Source organism: Emydura macquarii, unplaced genomic scaffold (assembly GCF_026122565.2).
Source record: "Emydura macquarii macquarii isolate MOO-44397 ecotype Brisbane River unplaced genomic scaffold, CSIRO-AGI_Emac_v2 contig_2636, whole genome shotgun sequence".
In the NCBI taxonomy this organism is placed as follows: Eukaryota; Metazoa; Chordata; order Testudines; family Chelidae; genus Emydura; species Emydura macquarii.
In genome coordinates this window covers 34,204,047-34,222,646 of record NW_027132773.1, presented here as the reverse complement: position 1 = coordinate 34,222,646, position 18,600 = coordinate 34,204,047, and the positions used below count along the sequence as shown (strand labels likewise).

At 39.6% G+C, this 18,600-nt stretch overlaps 1 protein-coding gene across 4 annotated transcripts in view; it reads right to left on the bottom strand.

The window, feature by feature from the left end:
* The window catches only part of CELSR1 (cadherin EGF LAG seven-pass G-type receptor 1), a 256,449-nt gene that overhangs the window by 65,343 nt on the left and 172,506 nt on the right, over positions 1-18,600 (bottom strand). For all 4 annotated transcript variants that reach the window (XM_067564399.1, XM_067564400.1, XM_067564403.1 and 1 more), the window contains exons 6-8: positions 8,597-8,754; positions 7,253-7,416; positions 5,259-5,384 (exon numbers count right to left, since the gene is read on the bottom strand). In XM_067564399.1, coding sequence (XP_067420500.1) covers positions 5,259-5,384; positions 7,253-7,416; positions 8,597-8,754 — 448 coding nt within the window. The remainder of the gene's footprint in view (positions 1-5,258; positions 5,385-7,252; positions 7,417-8,596; positions 8,755-18,600) is intronic.

Sequence of the window (18,600 nt, the reverse complement as noted above, 5' to 3'; positions counted from 1 at the left end):
TGCCTGGAGCCACAGGGGCACCATGAAACTAAGTTACATGCCTCAGCCCCATGGGGGTGGGACTCAGGCTTCAGGGGTACAGTAGTTTGGAAAGGTTAAGAACCACTGCTATAGTCTGTGGCAAGGAAGCACCAGGCTGCTCCGTCAACGGACCCTGTGTCTGTTAAATGGAAATTAAAAGAAACAGTCACAAGAGTGAAATGCCTGCAAGCTGTATAGAAACTTTCTAAAAACACCATAACAGAGGCTCAAACTATATGTTTGCCCTAAATAAAAAAATTAGTAAGAGGACCAAAATGTACCACCATGCCTAAAAAGAGTAAATGAGGCAGTTAGAGACAAAAAGATATCCTTTAAAAACTGGATGTCAAACCTGACTTAGGAAAACAGAAAGGAGCATAAACTCTGGCAAGTCAAGTGTAATTAGGCAAGCCAAAAAAGCATTTGAAGAGCAACTAGTGAAAGTCACAAAAACTAATAGCAATTTTTATTTTTAAGTACATCAGAAGCAGGAAGCCTGTAAAAGAATCAGTGGGGCCACTGGATGATCAAGGTGTTAAACAAGCACTCAAGGAAGACAAGGCCATTCCAGAGATGTTAAATGAATTCTTTGCATCAGTTTGCACTGCAGAGGATGTGAGGGACAGTCCCAAATCTGAGTCATTCTTTTTGGGTGACAAACCCTAATGACAAATCTCAGGATTTGTCACCCAACAAGAATGGCTCAGATATGGGACTCAACAGCATGAGCGCCTCGTGGTCTCGGCATGGTACCGGGGAGCAGTTTGACAGACCTGCTCCATCCCCTCTGCCGGAAGTTGTACGGTCCATACTCTTTTTAGAGGAGGAAGCATGCCCAGGAGCTCTGGAATGATTCCGGTCAGTTTTCTGGGACTTCTTCCTCAGCACCCCTGAAGAGGGTGAATGGTTCCTCCATTTCTTGGGGGGAGATGGCAGCACTGGAATGTGGAGTGGCCTCATTCACCACGTCCGGAGGCAACTGCTGATCAGACATGGGCCTGGGTGCTGAAACAGCTCTCATGGCCTGCTTGAGAAGGTACTGCTTCAAGTGTAAGTTCTTGGTGACCTGGGTTCTTTTGCTGAACAACTTACAGATAGAGCATGGCACATTGTGTGCCCCTCGGCTAAACACAGCAAGCAGCTTATGTGGGGGTGGAGTCACTATTAGGAATCGCTCCGCTACATGATGGGCAGTGCTTGAACCCTGGTGTGGGCCTCACATAGAGCAGTCCTAACTAAATCCTAACTTAACCTTAACTGACTCTGTCTAGGGTAGTGCTAACAATATACAAACTACATACACGAGGAAAATTCTCAGAAAAATAGAGAGAGAGAATGTGAGGTGATAACCACACAGAGCTCCGACTCCAGCCACAGGCATAGAGAAGGAACTGAGGGGAGGGTTGGGGCAGCGCCACCTGATTTAGCAAGGGGAGGGGCTACAACCACGAGACGCAAGTACCACCCCTTTGGGTACTGCTAGGCAAAATTCTCTGGCTCATGAACCGGGCTCACACAACACACAGCTGCATCTACTCAAAACACTATATACATATAACTTTTGGTGTTGAAGTGGTAAACAAAGCAGGCAGTATAAGGATGGTAATTTGCCCCATCGTATTTTGGATTACTTGATTCCAATTAACAGATTAAACATAAAGGAAATGGCTCTGAGGCAACCGGAAACTTTTAATGAATTTCATATCTTCCAAAGCCAGGCTGGTGAGTTGTCTGAATCACCCAACCTTTAGGCAGCGAGTATGCTCTTGTGCAACTAATAAAATACCTGCCCTACCAGCACAGAAGTGAATGCTCTAGTATTAGGAAGAAGCCCATAACATTGCCCCAATCTCTGATCTTGAGCAAATATATGTTTACGGTGAACCCCTGGACACAGCCTTCAGTGAAAAGCACCTTATATATATATATATAGGTTAGATTCCAATCCTGAAACACTCATGTACATATAACTCCTATGGAAGTAGATGGCGTTGTGTGTGTGCAGTGACTGCAGGAGGCAGGCCCGTAAAATAGCTGTTCTGCAGTACATACTAGTAGATGACAGAGGCACAAGTTCACCTCAAGGGTTATTAGAACCTGTAAGACTTAAGCTGCTTCTTGCATTTCGAAACACAGTTCTCTCATTAATCATACCTCTTTTCTAACACCTAAGTTTTCCATTGTCTATAGCAAGATGTTGTTGCCAGCTCACCACAAGCAGACAGGGAAGGAAACTGAATACAGAACTCATAGTGTAGCTTCACCATTTTGAATTATTTTCTCTAAATACTCCACAGGTCAATACGGTTGTATACATTTGACTTGATTCACTCCTGCACATACAGTTTCACCCCTCATAGCGCCTTTCCCCTAAAGATCCCACCAACAGATAGTAGATTTAAAGTGCATTCAGAACGCCACAGGCGCCCAACCAGTGGAGGGAAAAATTTAACTCTTTGAGCACCACTGGTCTGCAATCTGGACCTCATGTATTCCACAGCTGTGGCATTTGCACAGAATCCACACTTTGCCTACCCTTTGCTGCAGAACTGTGCTTCAAAATCTAAGCTTTCATTTTTAAAATACATTTGTTGCTAGCCCTCATGTTTGCAAAGGTAACCTTGACAATATGAACAGAGTCCGAGTGCAAATGATGGAGTGATATCTGCCTGAGCTTGCAGCAGCCTGAAACAATAGCTCTGAGGGCTCATCCATTCACCTCATTGAGGAGCTAATACTATACCCTAAACATGACTATTTAAATGTTAACATTGTTAATGTCACTGCTAACAATTTTTGCAGAAACATCCAGGAATATGTTTAGCACATAACCTCAAACTGCTTCCCGTGCCAAAAGCTTCAAATGTCCCCTATCCAGCACCCCTCCAACTTATATAAATGGTTATGTGTGGTCAACACAATAATCTCTGGCATTCTAAAAATGTGGGGAATGTGAACAATATACAGGGCTACTTTTAGGATTCCTTTATTCATTTTCATACTTAATTTGCTAATGTTACTTTTAGATTTCCTTACACACGGGGAGCTAGAGGAAAGTTTATTCTTCCACTTATGCTTTGTCCTCCCCTAACCTGCAAGGGACTCCTAGCTATCGGTATAATTAATTATTACTTGTATCATGGTAGTGTTCAAGAGGACCTCATGAGAACAAGAGGTCCCATTGTGCTAGGCACTGTACAAACACACAGGATGACATGGCTCCTGTCTTGAAGAGCTTAACACTCAAATAAGATTGAACTTGGCTGGACCAAGAATCTTTGATATATTCTCAGTGAGGTTGAAAGACTTGCAAAATTGATAAAACAGCTATTCAGAATATATCACCCAAACAAGGATTTTACATTTAGTCTAAGCTTTTCAAAAAACAGAAGCCTACCATTAGGTTCCCAAGTCTATATTTAGGCACTTAAATCAATGGCTTGAATTTCAAAAGTGCTGAGCATAAGTAGCTCCCATTGACTTCAATTTTAGGCCAGAAATCCTTGCCCACATTTGCTAATAGTTTCCTTCTTCTTTGATTTCTGAATTGTCTTTAATGGATATTTTGCCCCAGAGCTATATTATCAGATATAAGTAAGATATTTGTGGCCTATTGTCTACAAATGGAAAATTTTTCAAAAAAGAATGAAGCTTGGGCAAGAATAAGCACTACAGCACAATATTTAATGCATGAGAAACCTTTGCAAAAGAGGATAATATTGTTACATTTACAATGAATCATCCTGGTTAAGATTCAAATCATGTTTAGGTATTAAAATATACCTTTTAATTATGTAAGATAACCATTAAGGTAATTTTTTTTACCCCGAAAACCTGATGATCTGGTACTTTTTTCTTGATATAATAGATCAAGAAAAAATGAATTTGATACACCTCTTGATCTTTCTACCCAAAACCAGGAGAGAGAGAGAGAGAGAGAGAAGAGAATCAGGCCACTTGCCTTGAGTGGAATTACTCTACATTTACACCAGTATGAATGATATCAGAATTAGGCCCTGACAATTTAGCCAATCCTCCTATCCTGCAATTTCAGCACAAGTATTTTACTGGAGAGATTAACAAGTCAGATGTTATACAATACATGATGGAAACCAGCAATGGTTGACAAAACCTCCTGTCAGCAGGCAATGTAACAAATGAGGTCTTCCTCAGAGGAACCATCATCATCCAATCAACACTCTAGCATCTACTTCCTGCTAGTGGCACCAAGAATGTGCCTAACTTTCTTTGGCAACATTATAATAATGAAACTCCTGCTCAAACTGCAAAGAAGTTTGAGTCAAATTACACCAGTGTAAATCTGGAATAATTCCATTCACTTCAATGGGGTCACTCCAGATTTACATTAGGGCAAGTGAGGCCAGAATCTGATTTTGTATTTCTTAGAAAGCAACCTAAAATCTAGTTTTACTTGGATTTTCTCCTTAGAATACTTCAATGGAGCATCACTATAAATTAGCAACCTATACTAATCCAGGCTAGGTGCTATTCCCATAGACTATGGATCTGGGGCTGTAATGCCAACTCTACTGCACTGAACTCCAGCCTCCAGCTATGGTTTTCCTAATGAGGAACCTCCTTTACTTCCCAAGGAAAGGAACTGGGTCCAAATTTATAAAGCACACCTGCTGCTCCTTTCCTGTATTTTATTAACAAGTTTTACATATCTATACACAGTGTTTTCAGTCATAAGCAAAGCCCAATAAAATGTGAAGTGTTCTTATTAAGGAGGGGTGCTTTTCACCGGAGGAAGTGGTAATTAAGTCCATGTTCATTTTGGGCAAAATGCCCAAACTAAAAAGCCCCACTGAAGTTAAAGGGAGTCTTTCCACTGATTTCAATGTGTGTTTTTGATCATATGATTTTATTTTAAGCAAATTATGAATAGTGCTAAGCTTTGTAGAACTAATTCACTAATGTTAGGAAATAGACAATAGAAAAAAGATAAAAACTGTTACTGTTTATCCCAGTAGGATTTCTGATTGATATTTTCCTGCGTTTTGAACCAAATGTCAGCAACCATTTAAAATATATAGATGAGCACATGCAGTTATTTCAAATATATAATAAATGAATTTGACACTTAATTGCAATATTCCATGATCTGTCCCTTAAAACATTTCAAACTCACATATACATTATGAAATGTTAATTATTAATAACAAAACACACAAGTAAACTTAAGGACACATACACTGGGAGCTTTGTGCACCTACCTTGCTCACAGTTTTTCCCACCATACTGCAAGGGGCACTCACAAGTGTAGGTGTTCCATTTATTCACACACTTGCCTCCATTTTGACACCAGTTAGTATCACAGTAGTTCTTCTGAGCTGCACATCCTAGAATTTAGAAAGCGGATCTATTCAGCCTAAAACCATTCAATTTTTGTGTATTTGGTAATGGTGGTGGAATCACACCAGAACAGACTTCAAAGGACTTTAACAATAAGTTTCTGAGCGACTGTATCTGGGTTTTTATCAATACTGAAGGGAAAGGAAATAATTAAAGCATTACAACACTTCAAGAGCCATATGATAAAAAAGACCAAGAAACCTCAGGTAAAGACAAAGGGCTTAAATTAAACTCTGGTGTAACTTTACTGAAGCAAGTGGAATTATACTATGTAGGAAAGTGCCTACAAATCAGAAAGTAATCAAACTGAAATTTTCCTTTGTTCTACTTCCCCTGAAACAGGAGCATATTTACACAGATGAAAAACTGTGTGGTGTTCAGCTAATTTTAAGGTAAAGACAAAACCTGGCAAAAGCCAGGTAATTTAAAGTTAGCGCTGAAGTTCCATCCTTTGCGCATGGTCATTACTCATTAAGTACCTGAAAAGAACACATGGGAGTGAGTGCGTTCTCTACTGTGTACCACTGAACTAGACATCCATCAGGTTGTGAGAAGAAGGAACTAGCCACTCTTACACAACAGTGATTTGCTCCCCTCTCCTCTGTGGAGATAAGAGTAGTGCTTCCCAACTTGCAATCTCTTCCAGTACAGGGAGCCAGACAGCTGAGACTGTGCTCAAAAACTGGTCGCTTTACAAAGCAATACAGCAGTATCAGCGGGCCAGAAGTGCAGCCCATGTTTCATTTTTAAACCGCAGCTTTTAAAAACTTGAGCAGCTTGCATTTCAGATTTGGAGAGCTACTGCATTTGTTTTAAAGCATAAACAGAATTCATGAAAATTGGTTAAAATATTCCACTCTTCTTGACCTCACTGCACTTCATTTCAGAACAGATTGAGCTTTAATAGCTGATTTGCAAACACATGAAAATAGGGGGTTATCGAAGGAAATCCTGGTTTAACTATTACAGTCTAAAGCGTACATCCACTGCAGTGCCACACTGCAAAAACATCTTGCTATCCAAGTGCACGAACATGACATAGAGCAACGTTCACTAAGGGATAAATTACATCGGCAAATCCTTGGGTAACATTCTCCTTAGTGCAGAGGATCCACAGAAGCTCTGTGCACTTCTTAATTGCCATTTAATTATTTAAGTGGTGCATAGGGCCCCAGGACAATGTGCAGGTCTTCAGCACTGGCATGAATTTCATCTAGCTTGAACAAACGGGGTACATGAAGGGGATCTGCACAGTGACCAGGCTAGAAAGGCTAAAATGCATTTATTTTCCAGGCTGTTCCAGGGTGTCCACTACAGTTTCAAAGGTGCAACAGCTTCTGTGGTTGTTATACTCCTCTCGCAAAGATGGCAGAGGGGTTGGCAGTGAAGAGAAAAAGCATGTTTCCCTCTCCCCATAATGCCATCCAACCTGCTCTTCACAGGTTGAGAAGGAGGGGGCAGACACCTTACTCATAGTCCCAAATCCTCCCCTCCACTGTTCACCAGAGCTGAAATAGCTCCAAGACTAACTGGGCCTTCTGTACCAAGTGGCAGCATTGTGGGAGTGGGGGAGGAGGAGGAAAGCAGGTTTTCTCCTGAGGGGAAAAATTTCAGGCACTGTAATCACAAAAATGTGCATGTGCATCACTGCTGCTTACTTGTGCAATTAGCTGACCTACACCACTTTGTACTCTGTCAATCAAATGCTGTTTTTCACATGGAAAGGTTGCACTTGCAGTTTTCCATGCACACCTCATGCAACCTCCTCTGAAAATCTTGTTCTTGGTGTGCACAAGCACCCTCAGCATGGCAGAAAGCTTTTTCTTATGGCCTTTTGAAGATTAGGTGTTTATACCTGCAAGAGTGCCATTATTGGCTATGAAACTAGCCATGTCGATTGGCTTGTTGTCAATGGAGAGATTCCTCATACAGCCAATAAACTGTCTGTTGTGCACAGGGAAGTCTTCAGGCAAGTTTGGGACACCCCCAAGCAGGAGAGGTCCAGTCAGGTCCAAAGATCTAAAGTAGTAAGAAATGATCGGGATTACTTTCATGTCATTTGTTTGACATACTTTACAGTTTCTTCACAGCCAACCTGACCAAAGAAATCTGAGCTATTTAGTTAAAACCTGTAGCCATTTAGCATGTTTTCTGTTAGCTCGTTGTTTGCAATATTTAGCTTCAGAAGACTAAGTACTGATCTCAATCATCAAAAAGAATCATCATAAAATTAGCTGCAAATCTATAATTTAGGAATGTACAAGTTGCCAAACCAACCAAGTACTCTGACGGTGACCAGTACTAGCTATGTTAGAAGGTATAAATGGAAAATTATGAAACATGCATCTATGGAAATTTCTTCATAATCCTAAACACTGAGATGTTGACTTATACCCTGAAACAGGGAGGGTTGGTGTGTTATATACACTTTTATTCTGGCTGGTGTAACTATGGATAATAAACTTATTATTCATAAATGCCTAGTCCCTTTTTGAATCCTCCTAGGATCCTTGTGTTAACATCCTGTGGCAGTAGGTTCAAAGTATATAATTTTATTACTTGTAAATGTTAACAAGTCTTTTAATTTCCTCTTGTTCTTGTATTTCAGAAAAATTTGACATAATTCATTATTTTATATATTTCTATCATGTCATCTGTTATTCATCTTCTCTCTAAACTAAATAATACTAATCTTTTCAATCTTCCCTCAGTGAGAAGCCTTTTCATATGTCTAATGATTTTCATGGCCCTTCTCTAGACCTTTTCTGCTATAACCTTTCTGAGGTGGGATGATGTACCATTAATTTGAATGATGATGTTATAATCTTTTCAGTATTACTCTCTATCTTTTCCTTAATGCAGTCTCATATTGTATTTGTTTTTATGGCTCTGCTGTACAATGAACAGATGTTTTCATTGGGCTTTCAACAATGATCCCCAACAATTTTTTCTTGCATCTTTACAGTTATTTTAGACTCAACTATGTGTATGAGCCATTCAAATTGCTCCTTCTGATATACCCTGTATTTCACTTCTGTGCTCTGAATTTCATCTACCAATTTAAAGTTAGTCAGTTTGTTTTCTTATAAAATCTTTGCTGTGTGAGCTTTTCTTCTTGCTGCCCATGTGGTGGTGGTATTATTGCTCAGTTCCTTTTAAATATGAGAATGAATAGTAAATGTCTGTAAAAAGCCCTTACTTTTTTGAGCCACTTTGAGTTCCTTGGGCAGCACATGTGTAGTTTCCAATGAGACTTCCAAAGCGCACAGCCACTGCAGTGTCACAGTCATCCACTGTTACGACTGCCACCTTCTCTCCTGAAGGTCCATGAGGAATTCCTAATCGTCCAATGTGCGGCTTCAAAAAATAAACAACATACCTGTAAATAATGCTATATATACACACACACACACACACACACACACACACACACACACACACACACACACACACACACACACACACACACACACACACACACACACACACATATACACACACACACACACACTCAGAGGAATCAATATATCTGCAATCCATTCACAAAGCATCATTTCGCTTTTAAGATGACTAAAGTGGGCTGTACAGTCAAACATGCCTTAGTTAAGACAATCTCACTTCGAACTCAACTGTGCAGGAGGAAACAAAATGGCTGACTTCATCCAAGAATAGTAACAAACACCCAGAAGAACAATGTGATGATTTTCACTCTTGATCTGAATTTGAAAAATAGGTATATAGCTCAGCCAAAAGCTATTTGTGCCTCGCTTCTATTGATGAAGTGATCTGGCCCAGCTCACTTCAAATGGTTCTATTCCATCAACACAGGACAGTCTCCAAACAATGCCACTCCTGTCACCAGCTCTCCCCTCATCTAAAGTAAAGAGCTCACTTTAAAAATATGATGTTTCTCATTCTTTTCCTTGCAAAAATGGCCTTGAAAATATGAACTGACACAATACGTCTCGCTAGGGTTAAAAGTGTAAAATCAATTTTTTGTTTAAAAAGGTTATTGACAGCCCCCTCACCGCAACCAGAACCGGGCTTTAGAGTGAAGAAAAAAAATACAGTGACTGGTTACTTGATTTTTGGGAAGATTCCAGATCAATATCACAACTGTACATTAGTGTGTCACCTAATTACTGTTGATGGCACTAGGGTGCCTCAGAGTCCCATCAGCCCTGGCTCCCTGCTGGTAGCTCAGCCAGCTCCTCTGCTGAGCAGACAGAATGGCCTCTGGCCACAAGGAGAGACAGTTCCACAGAGAGGCAGCATGGTGTCGTGCACTAAGCAAGGGACAGAGGGCACAGGATCACGCCCTGCTCTCAGTCCTTCAAGGGCCTTGCTTCTGTCACACGGGGCAACATTTTCAATTATTTTTGTGAGTGGAGGTCACAAATGTTTTGCAAGACTAGCAACAAATGGTAAGGCCAGTTCTGTTCTTGTATACTGTCTATCTGGATACTCACAGGGTCCCCCGCACTATAGCATTGAGCTCCTCACCAGCATTAACGAATCTGCATGCACAACACCCCTGTGAGGCAGAGGTGTGGCATTTTACAAACAAAGAAAGGAGGCACATAGAAATTAAATGATTTATGGTCACAAAAGTCTATGGCACCACCAGGAACTGAACACAAATCTCCTCCCAGAGTCTTAACCAAAAGAATATGTTTTGCCTCTGTATAGTTCCATTAACTTCAAAGGAGTTATTTTGGTCTGACACCTATGTACCTCAGAGCAGAACTAAACAGCCACACAGAAACTGAAAGATTTGAGATACAGATCCCTTTGACTGAGGAATACATCTTTGTAAGAGACACAATGACAGCGTGACAAGGTGGGGGAGGTAATATCTTTCATTGGGCCAACTTTTGTTGTTAAAAGACACAAGTGACGAAGTGGGTTGCAGCCCACGAAAGCTTATGCCTGCAGAAATTAAATTTGTTAGTCTTTAAAGTGCGACAGGATTCTCGTTGTTTTTACAAGCTTTCAAGTTCACCTCGAAAAAGAGCTCTGTGTAAGCTCGAAAGCTTGTCTCTTTCACCAATAAAGATATTACCACACTCATCTTGTCTCTCTAATTATCCAAGGACCAACAGAACTACAATAACATTGCAAACAATAATAACCATGTAACAGTCTAAACTAAGTAACAGCAGTTTATAAAAAGAAAGTAATTTTTCATATTTAATACCTGTAGAAGGTAACACAGCCCTACTTCTCTAACTTCAGAGTGTCTATGAGAACACTGTATGCATTATACAGTACTGCATGAGCAAATCTTGCTCATTTTATTCATGTCCCACTGAGATCAGTGGCGTTATTCAGGATTTAATGCCCTATTTATTACATAATTGAAATCAGAGAGATATTTTTATGATCCTTTGATCATCAATAGTAGCAACTGTTGAAAAAATAATGACGCATGGGCAAGTTTGTGTTAGCTTGCAATGCACCCCTTTCAGAACTTACATAGTCATTTACATGGCACATTTCTTTGGCATTGAATTTATCTGTACTGCAACCTAGGAAGTAATAAGGGGATAAAAGATCAATTCTGCCTGTTTCAGATTTTGCATATACAAACTTACTGAAATGGTTAATAGTCAGTTTCATCATCTGCAAAGAATAACAGCTTCATTTAGAAAGCTAATTATACAGAGCATAAAAACCTTTTAAAAAGAAGTTTCCTGGTCTCAAACAATTCCAGTTGGAAAGTATTTTCCATTTCCTCTATCAACAGCTAACATGATCACATAGTTTGGCAGCTGTTCATGTAAAGGTTTTGACCTCTATTAAGTGATATTAAGGCATGTTTTATATTTCCCAGATTCTATGGGCTACACAGCAGTCTAATTTGGAAATGATTGGGAGCATACATAGCTGAGATGCTGAAAATGTTAATAACAAGCTGTTCAATATTAAGGAATAAAGAAAATACAATATTCCAGTTTATAGCAAGACCTTGTGCTCCAAAGTTGTAATTTACATTTTTGATACTAATATTATATATTTGGAGGAAAAACTTAACACTTAAGTTCAAGATATTTTAATTAAACAAATCTGTTAATTAAATTAGAAGCACCGGTGGAATTGGCAGAGAGGGTGTCTTCTCCCTCCACTGGAGGAGTTTGCCCACAGTTAATCAGGCTTGCAACCTGGATTTCCTATTGAGTCAACAACTGCTTCTTCTGGATATCAAGTAACTGCGGTGGCCAAGGCAACTTTTTGTCCCTTATATTTGACTAGGAGTTGCAACTTTTTTTTTTTAGTTGATGCTTTGCCACAGTGATCCAGGCCTTTGACACCTCAAGATTAGATTACTGGAGCACACTCTGCAGTTCTTAGGGCTACACTTTAAGGACCACTTGGAAGCTTAAACTGCTGCAGGAAAGGCAGCCAGTTTGTCGCCAGGAGATCCCCAACTACAGAACTTGCTCCTCCCCTCGGTTCAAGAAAGCCTGAATCTTCTGACTTTCTCATCACGTTGCAAGGCCTGTTTGTTCTCCTAGGCTTTCCCTGAAAGGGAGGGATACATTGCTGGTAAGGGACAACATTTGTGGGTGATTTAGGGGGACATGGAGAGTCTTTTTTTCTTTTAAAATATGGACACTATATCCACCTTTCCCGTACCTGGCATGGGGCATGCTTTACAACGAAAAGAAAAGCATCTACAATCATGTATGTAAATATTAGAATAAACCAAATAACTGCTCCTTATACAGAAGGATTCAAAGCAACAATGTGTCAGGAATAACAGTGCAATGGAAAGCAAACTGGTGAGACTAAATGATATCAGACAAAGCATTCCTATTCAAGGTATGATCCTGGCTCAAGTGGAAGACAAATGGGAGTTTTGCTATTGACGTCAAGAGGAGGAGGACTGGCCCTTACAGAAGAAAGGTTCAGTACAAAATAGCAACATCCACACTATTATTCTCTGAGAGGGAGATTTTCAAGGACACAAGTGGGAGTTAGGTGCCCCATTCGCATGACTTTTAATGAGAACTGGGCACCTAGCTGCCCTTTGTGCCTTTGAAAATCTCCCCCTGAAACACCATGGTACCTAAAAGCCAAGTTTCATTAGCTTTTCTGTACAGTAATTCTGCATTCATGATTAAATGTTCAGTGCGGTGCACAGGAATTTACCAGCATGACTCCCATTAATGTTAATGGAAGTCATGTAACTAAGTTACTGCTCACAGAGCTGAAAATTCACCTCACTGTCTAACCTAAGGGCTGCCTTTCCACATAATGTTTGTGTAGGAATAGGTTGGGGTTTAAACTTCAAAGACCACATGCTGTAAAAGTGAAAAATATGCAGAGGTACCAACAGCTCAATAAATAAATAACCAAAACAAAAATCTACGCAGAGGTCTCAGTTCCACATATGCAAATCAGGAATGAAGTTGATTCTTCCTGGTTTCACAAAAACAAGCTGCACCGTGCAGAGTATTCTCATCATTATGTCCCACATTCAAGTACATTGCACCAATTCTTATTTTTGCTTGCTATGTTGCCAATAAATGACCTTACAGACTCTTATTTTACTTAGATATGAATAAGTAGCAGCTCTGTCTAATTGATCAAGCAAAGGTTTTGGGAGCCAGGAACCCCTCCTTTCTAATCCCACTTTGGACATTGACTCATTCTGTAGCCTGGACATATCACTTAGCCTCCACGTATTTTACTTCCCCAACCTGTAAAGTGGCAATAATACTTACCTCCCTCAGACAATGGCAATTAGCACACACAGTTTCCACAGAGCTTTAAAAACATTAACTATGCCTCACAACACTCCAGTGAGGGACATTAGAGTTCTGTCACAATTTTAAAGAGGGGTTTTCTTTGGTTCAGGGTCTAACCCATGACATTCCCCATGACACAGAGGGAGCCATTGTTAGCCCCAGGATTACAATGAAGGAGTTTTTTCACAGACCACATCTCTCCTTCAGACCATGATAAAGGCACATGTGAGATACCTCACACTCAATCAATGACATCGAATGTTATCTGGCAGAACCATGTTCTCAGACCCCAAAGGTAAAGACGATATGTTTCTGGGTACAGATTTTCTAGCTCTAAGTTCTATAGCAGACTGAAGTGACACCATCATACATATATTTTATTCATGATGTCAAGTCAGATGCTAGTAAGATTCAGCGGAGGAGTGGCAATCTGTTTGGCTTTTTTTCCCCCCTGATTCTTCAATATAAATAAACATATATATACTCTCACAGGTGTATATTCACACATTAAAATGCTAAGAATCTTAATCTGTGAAATTTCAGTTTTACAGTGAATACCAAGCAAAGGTGATGGGATTTTCAGAATGTTTCTGTTTTATAGTCTGCAAATTCGTTGTTTTTTCTGTTACTATCTCACTTTAAAAGCCAGAGACAATGCTAAATTGATGTATTTGAGTCCGATTTAGAAGTTGCAGCCACTGAAAGCAACAATTTAAATCACTCATGCTTCAGTCAGTTATCCATTAAAGGTACAGATGGTCTCATGGTAAATACTGTAGAGAAGAGAACCACAGATTAAGGGATAATGCAAGCTCTGTCTTAAACACTTAATGCCTACATTTTTTGTATTGTATTTATTATATTTCTCAAATGTTACAACCTAAGTTCAGTGGCCAGTTTAAAAAAATGGTTCAAACTTCTGTGGATTTATTTGTAAATAAATCAGATCCACGACACTTAATATTTTGTACTTACTGATGTTTGCAAAGTAAAAACTTTTTCTTTGGTCAGTTAGTGGCAGAGGTGGGAACACAACTCCAGATTTCTTGCTTCTGTGATTTATCCTCTAGACCACATTATTTTTATAGTTGCATCACCATTATCTCCTTCATCAGTGGCAGCTTTCTCAAAATTCACAAGAGCAAATTTTTTAGCAGAAGTGCCCCCTTTATTTTTTGCAAACATCCAGAGGGTGAAAAATATTTTTCATTCAACCTCATAAAATTGCTCCACTTTTATGGATGTTTCAGGAACTCAACTCAGGCTCATTCTGACAATAAAAATGTCTATTATAAATATTTCAGTCTGCTCTGGCCTCTTTGCTTCCTTTGAAGCAATTGACAACAGAGGAAACTACTTTGCAACAAACTGTAGACAAGAACAACAGTTTGAAAAACATAAATGAGTACCCTTGAAAGTGAGACACAACAAACCTAGTTAAGCTTGGTATATGGCAATCCATTCTTCTCAGGGGACAGATATAAAGGTGCATATTATAAACATATTCTTTGATTAGCTCACTGCACCAAAAACATCCATTTAAAAAGTTACGCTATTAGATTAATGTGCTTTTCAATGTCAAGATTTAATACACAGTTTAATTTGTTTGCCATTGTAACAACTTATCTTTTAAAGAGAAAAAGCATTTCAAAACCAATGCCACCCTTTCTCTGTCAAAGCTTCCAAGTTTTTGCTTCCTGGTCAATAAGTCACACATTGTTTTTGTTAATGAGTAGCTAATGATTTATTGAGTATTTTCAGAGGTTAAGGGTTAAAAAGAATCTGTTTCCTAGTTGTTCTTTTTAAAAATAATATTTTCTAGACTTTTAATTTGTTTGTTTAGCTGAAAAAATTATTAGTGGTATTCTAGGGTAAAATGAATCATGTTCAGATACTTTCAAACCAACTTATTTCACAGTTTTTCTAGTTCCAGTAATAATTAGAAGAAAATGGAGCACCTTCCAAAGTCTACTGCAGATGCTGGAAGTTTGTGGTGCAGATTTGGTTCAAACATGCTCAGTCTCATTAGGCAGCTAGCCATGCTCAGAGAACCCTTTCATTAACCTGCTGGCCTCAACTCAACTATCTAACCCATGAAAGGGAAAAAAAGCCTTCAGATTCCCAGGCAATACTTCACTGCTTCAGTGGTCAAAAAGCTCATTAACTGCTAGCTATGGACACTGTCTCACTGCACACAGCAATGGAATCAACCCCCTCCAAAAAGATAAACAAACTGGAAACAACCAATAAAGCAGCAGGAACCCAAAAAAGTGCAACATTTACAACCTAGGAGGAAAGAAATTGGTAAATACCAGACAATCTTAGTGTCTCTGCACGAACTTATAGACTGCACTGGTCACAACAGTCAGTCAAGCAACTGCAAATTGGGCCAGATTAGGTCAAAAAATCTAAAGTTAATTTCTATTTTGTAAAATTGCCCCCTACTGACTTTAGAGAAAAAAATGATCAGCACCTTTAAAACAAGCCAGTATAAAGAATAGAGAATCTGTCACATATTTCCACTCTGATACATTCTGATAATCACCGAAGGTAAATCTGACAAATTATTACACAAACTCTTTATTCCTTTGATGTGTGTTATTCCTGCATTACTCACTGAATATTTTAAAGACAATTTTTATGTACTTGTTTTTGGCTTGAATCTATACATACCATAAGAATTTGTGACAGCAAAAAAAGCACTTTCCAGTCAATAGATCAAATGCTGCAAAAACAAACAACCCCCTCCCCTCCCCACTCCCCAAAAAAATCACTATACCATTCCCTTTCCTAGGCAAAGACATAAGTGGTATCCTTGGACTCCTCACAATCAGGGTTCAGGCTGGACCATTACTCTGAGATGACTTTAGTAGCCCAGAGTGGTGACCTCTTTATGGCTCTGTACAGAGACCAAACTTTAAAGTTCATACAGCTTGACCTGCTGTGGCTTTTGACATGGTCAATTATGATGCGGCTCATCTCCCTACAAATGTAGCTGGTGTGAATGGTGCAGCACTAAACTGATTTTCATCAATCCTTTCTACCATGTTCAAGAATGATAATAGGTAGTAGCTTCTCATCCTCATGAGCTCTCACATGTGAGTCCCACAGGACCAGTTCTGTCCCTGCTCCTTTTCAATATACATGATGCCTTGGGAGGAAATTGGATAATGCCATGAATATGCTGATGGCATTCAACTGTACATTTCCTATCCAGCACAAATGACCAACATCCTCACAGATGAGCCATCTCCAAGAGACCAGTGCCTGGATGAAACTCATCCCAGGGAAGACAACAGTGATGTTGGTAGGAAGAGTGAAATGCTTTGAGGTGAGGAGATAGCCAAAACCTTGATCACACCCTTCTCTGGAAGCCACCAGCCAAAACTGTCAAAATCGTGCCCAGCTGTGAAGTACTACTGGATTCCTCTCTGCTCCTTGATAAGGAGGCAGCAGCAGCAAGATGCACTTTTTCACCACTTGGAAACTATGCCCATTCCCCTCAGAAAAGGACCTAGGTGCCACAGTCCATACAGTCATCACCATAGGACTGGTCTGTCTCATCCAACTTGTACAACATTTTTCTCAGTTCTGTATAGCCACTGGTTGTTGGTTGCTTTCTTACCACTGCAACTTTCTAGCTGCCTGCCCTCACTCTTTCTGCCCACTATGCTTCTCACCCTTCTTCTTGCCTCTCTCCCCATGTTTCCCGTCCTTTACACACTCCCATCTTAGTCCAGCAATCCGTTTCTCACCCACATTTCAGTCCTAAACACCCTCCAAAATTCCCTAACATTGTTTGTATTGTAACCTTATAAATATACAAATGTTATGTTACGTAAATGTTACGTTTCAATTCATTGCGTTTAATTTTGTGTTTGGAGCCCAACCATTACTGTGATCAGTTTCTCACGAATACCTAGAAATACCAAATTGTGCCACTCTTATTCACACTTATTCTCGCTTAGAAGTAGTCCCATATTCTTCCACGGAACAACTTGCTAAGTAAAGTGTCACTCAGCATGTGTAAAGGTGACACAGTCTGGCCTTCAGAAATTAGCTCTCTCATTCTCTCTTGGTTCAATAAGGTAGTGTGTGTGATTGTGTCAGGTTAGTGGCCTTTGTAAGGGACTCAATGCAGTGCATGACGATTCCTGTGCGGCCAGGTGCAAAGACTTTCTCCAAAGTGCTGTTTCCCCTCACCGTCATAGATGTGAAATTCTTTAAAAACTTCTCTGTAAATCAGTGAGTTACTGTAGGTTTCTGTGTGATTAAATACAGATAAGAGTGCACTTCAAAGTATTACACTGAATTCCTGAGGTGCCATTTAAATGACTCTGCTAGAAACAGTGCACAGTGTTAAATTGTTTATTTCTCATTAAAGTAGATTACAAAAAAGATCTGCCCTTCCAGCAACAGAAAGGAGTCCTGCTGGAATAAGGTTATGCCTCCTTTGAAACAAAAGAGTAGCACGGATATAGATAAAAGGACATTTGAAATTGTTATTATTACATGTACAATGCTCGGTTAAAATGTTGTAATGTAGTCTGGAAGGACTGGAATTTTCAATTGCTTCCAGCCCTGTTTTGTGATATTTATAAGAGGAAATGCTCACCCCGCATTAATGTGAAAAAAAACCTAAAAATCAATGTAAGAAAATCATCTACTACAGTAGCTACAGAATGGCCATGGTTTGATCCTGCCATCTATATGTGGTGCACACTGTGTCTACCTTGTGTCTACCTACCCAACAGCTGATTTTCCAAAGTACATAGAATCATAGAAACGTAGGGTTGGAAAGGTCCCTGACAAGTCATCAAGTCAAGCCACTGTGCTGAGGCAGGACAAAATAAACCTAGATCCATGACAGATATTTGTCTGACCTTTTTTAAAAAAACCTCCAATGAGGGGATTCCACAATTCCCCTTAGAAGCTTATTCCAGAGCTTAACTACCCTTATAGTCGGAAAATTTTTCCAAATATCCAACCTAAATCTCCCTTGCTGCAAATTAAACCCATTGCTTCTTGTTCTACCTTCAGTGGGCATGGAGAACAGTTGATCACCATCCTCCTCATAACTGCTCTTAACTTAGTTGAAGACTTTTAACAGGTGCCCCATTCAGTCTTCTTTTCTCAAGACGTTTCACAAGACTAAACACACCCAGTTTTTTTAACCTTTCCTTACAGATCAGGTTTTCTAATCCTTTTATCATTTTTATTGCTCTCCTCTGGATTTTCTCCAGCTTGTCCGCATCTTTGTTAAAGTGTGGCACCCAGAACTGGACACAGTACTTCAGCTGAGGTCTTACCAGTGCCGAGTTAAGTGGTACAATTACCTCCCATGTCTTACACACAACACTTCTGTTAATACATTTAACAATGATATGAACCTTTTTCCCAACTGCATCATATTGTTGACTCTTGTTCAAGTTGTAATACACTATAACCCTCA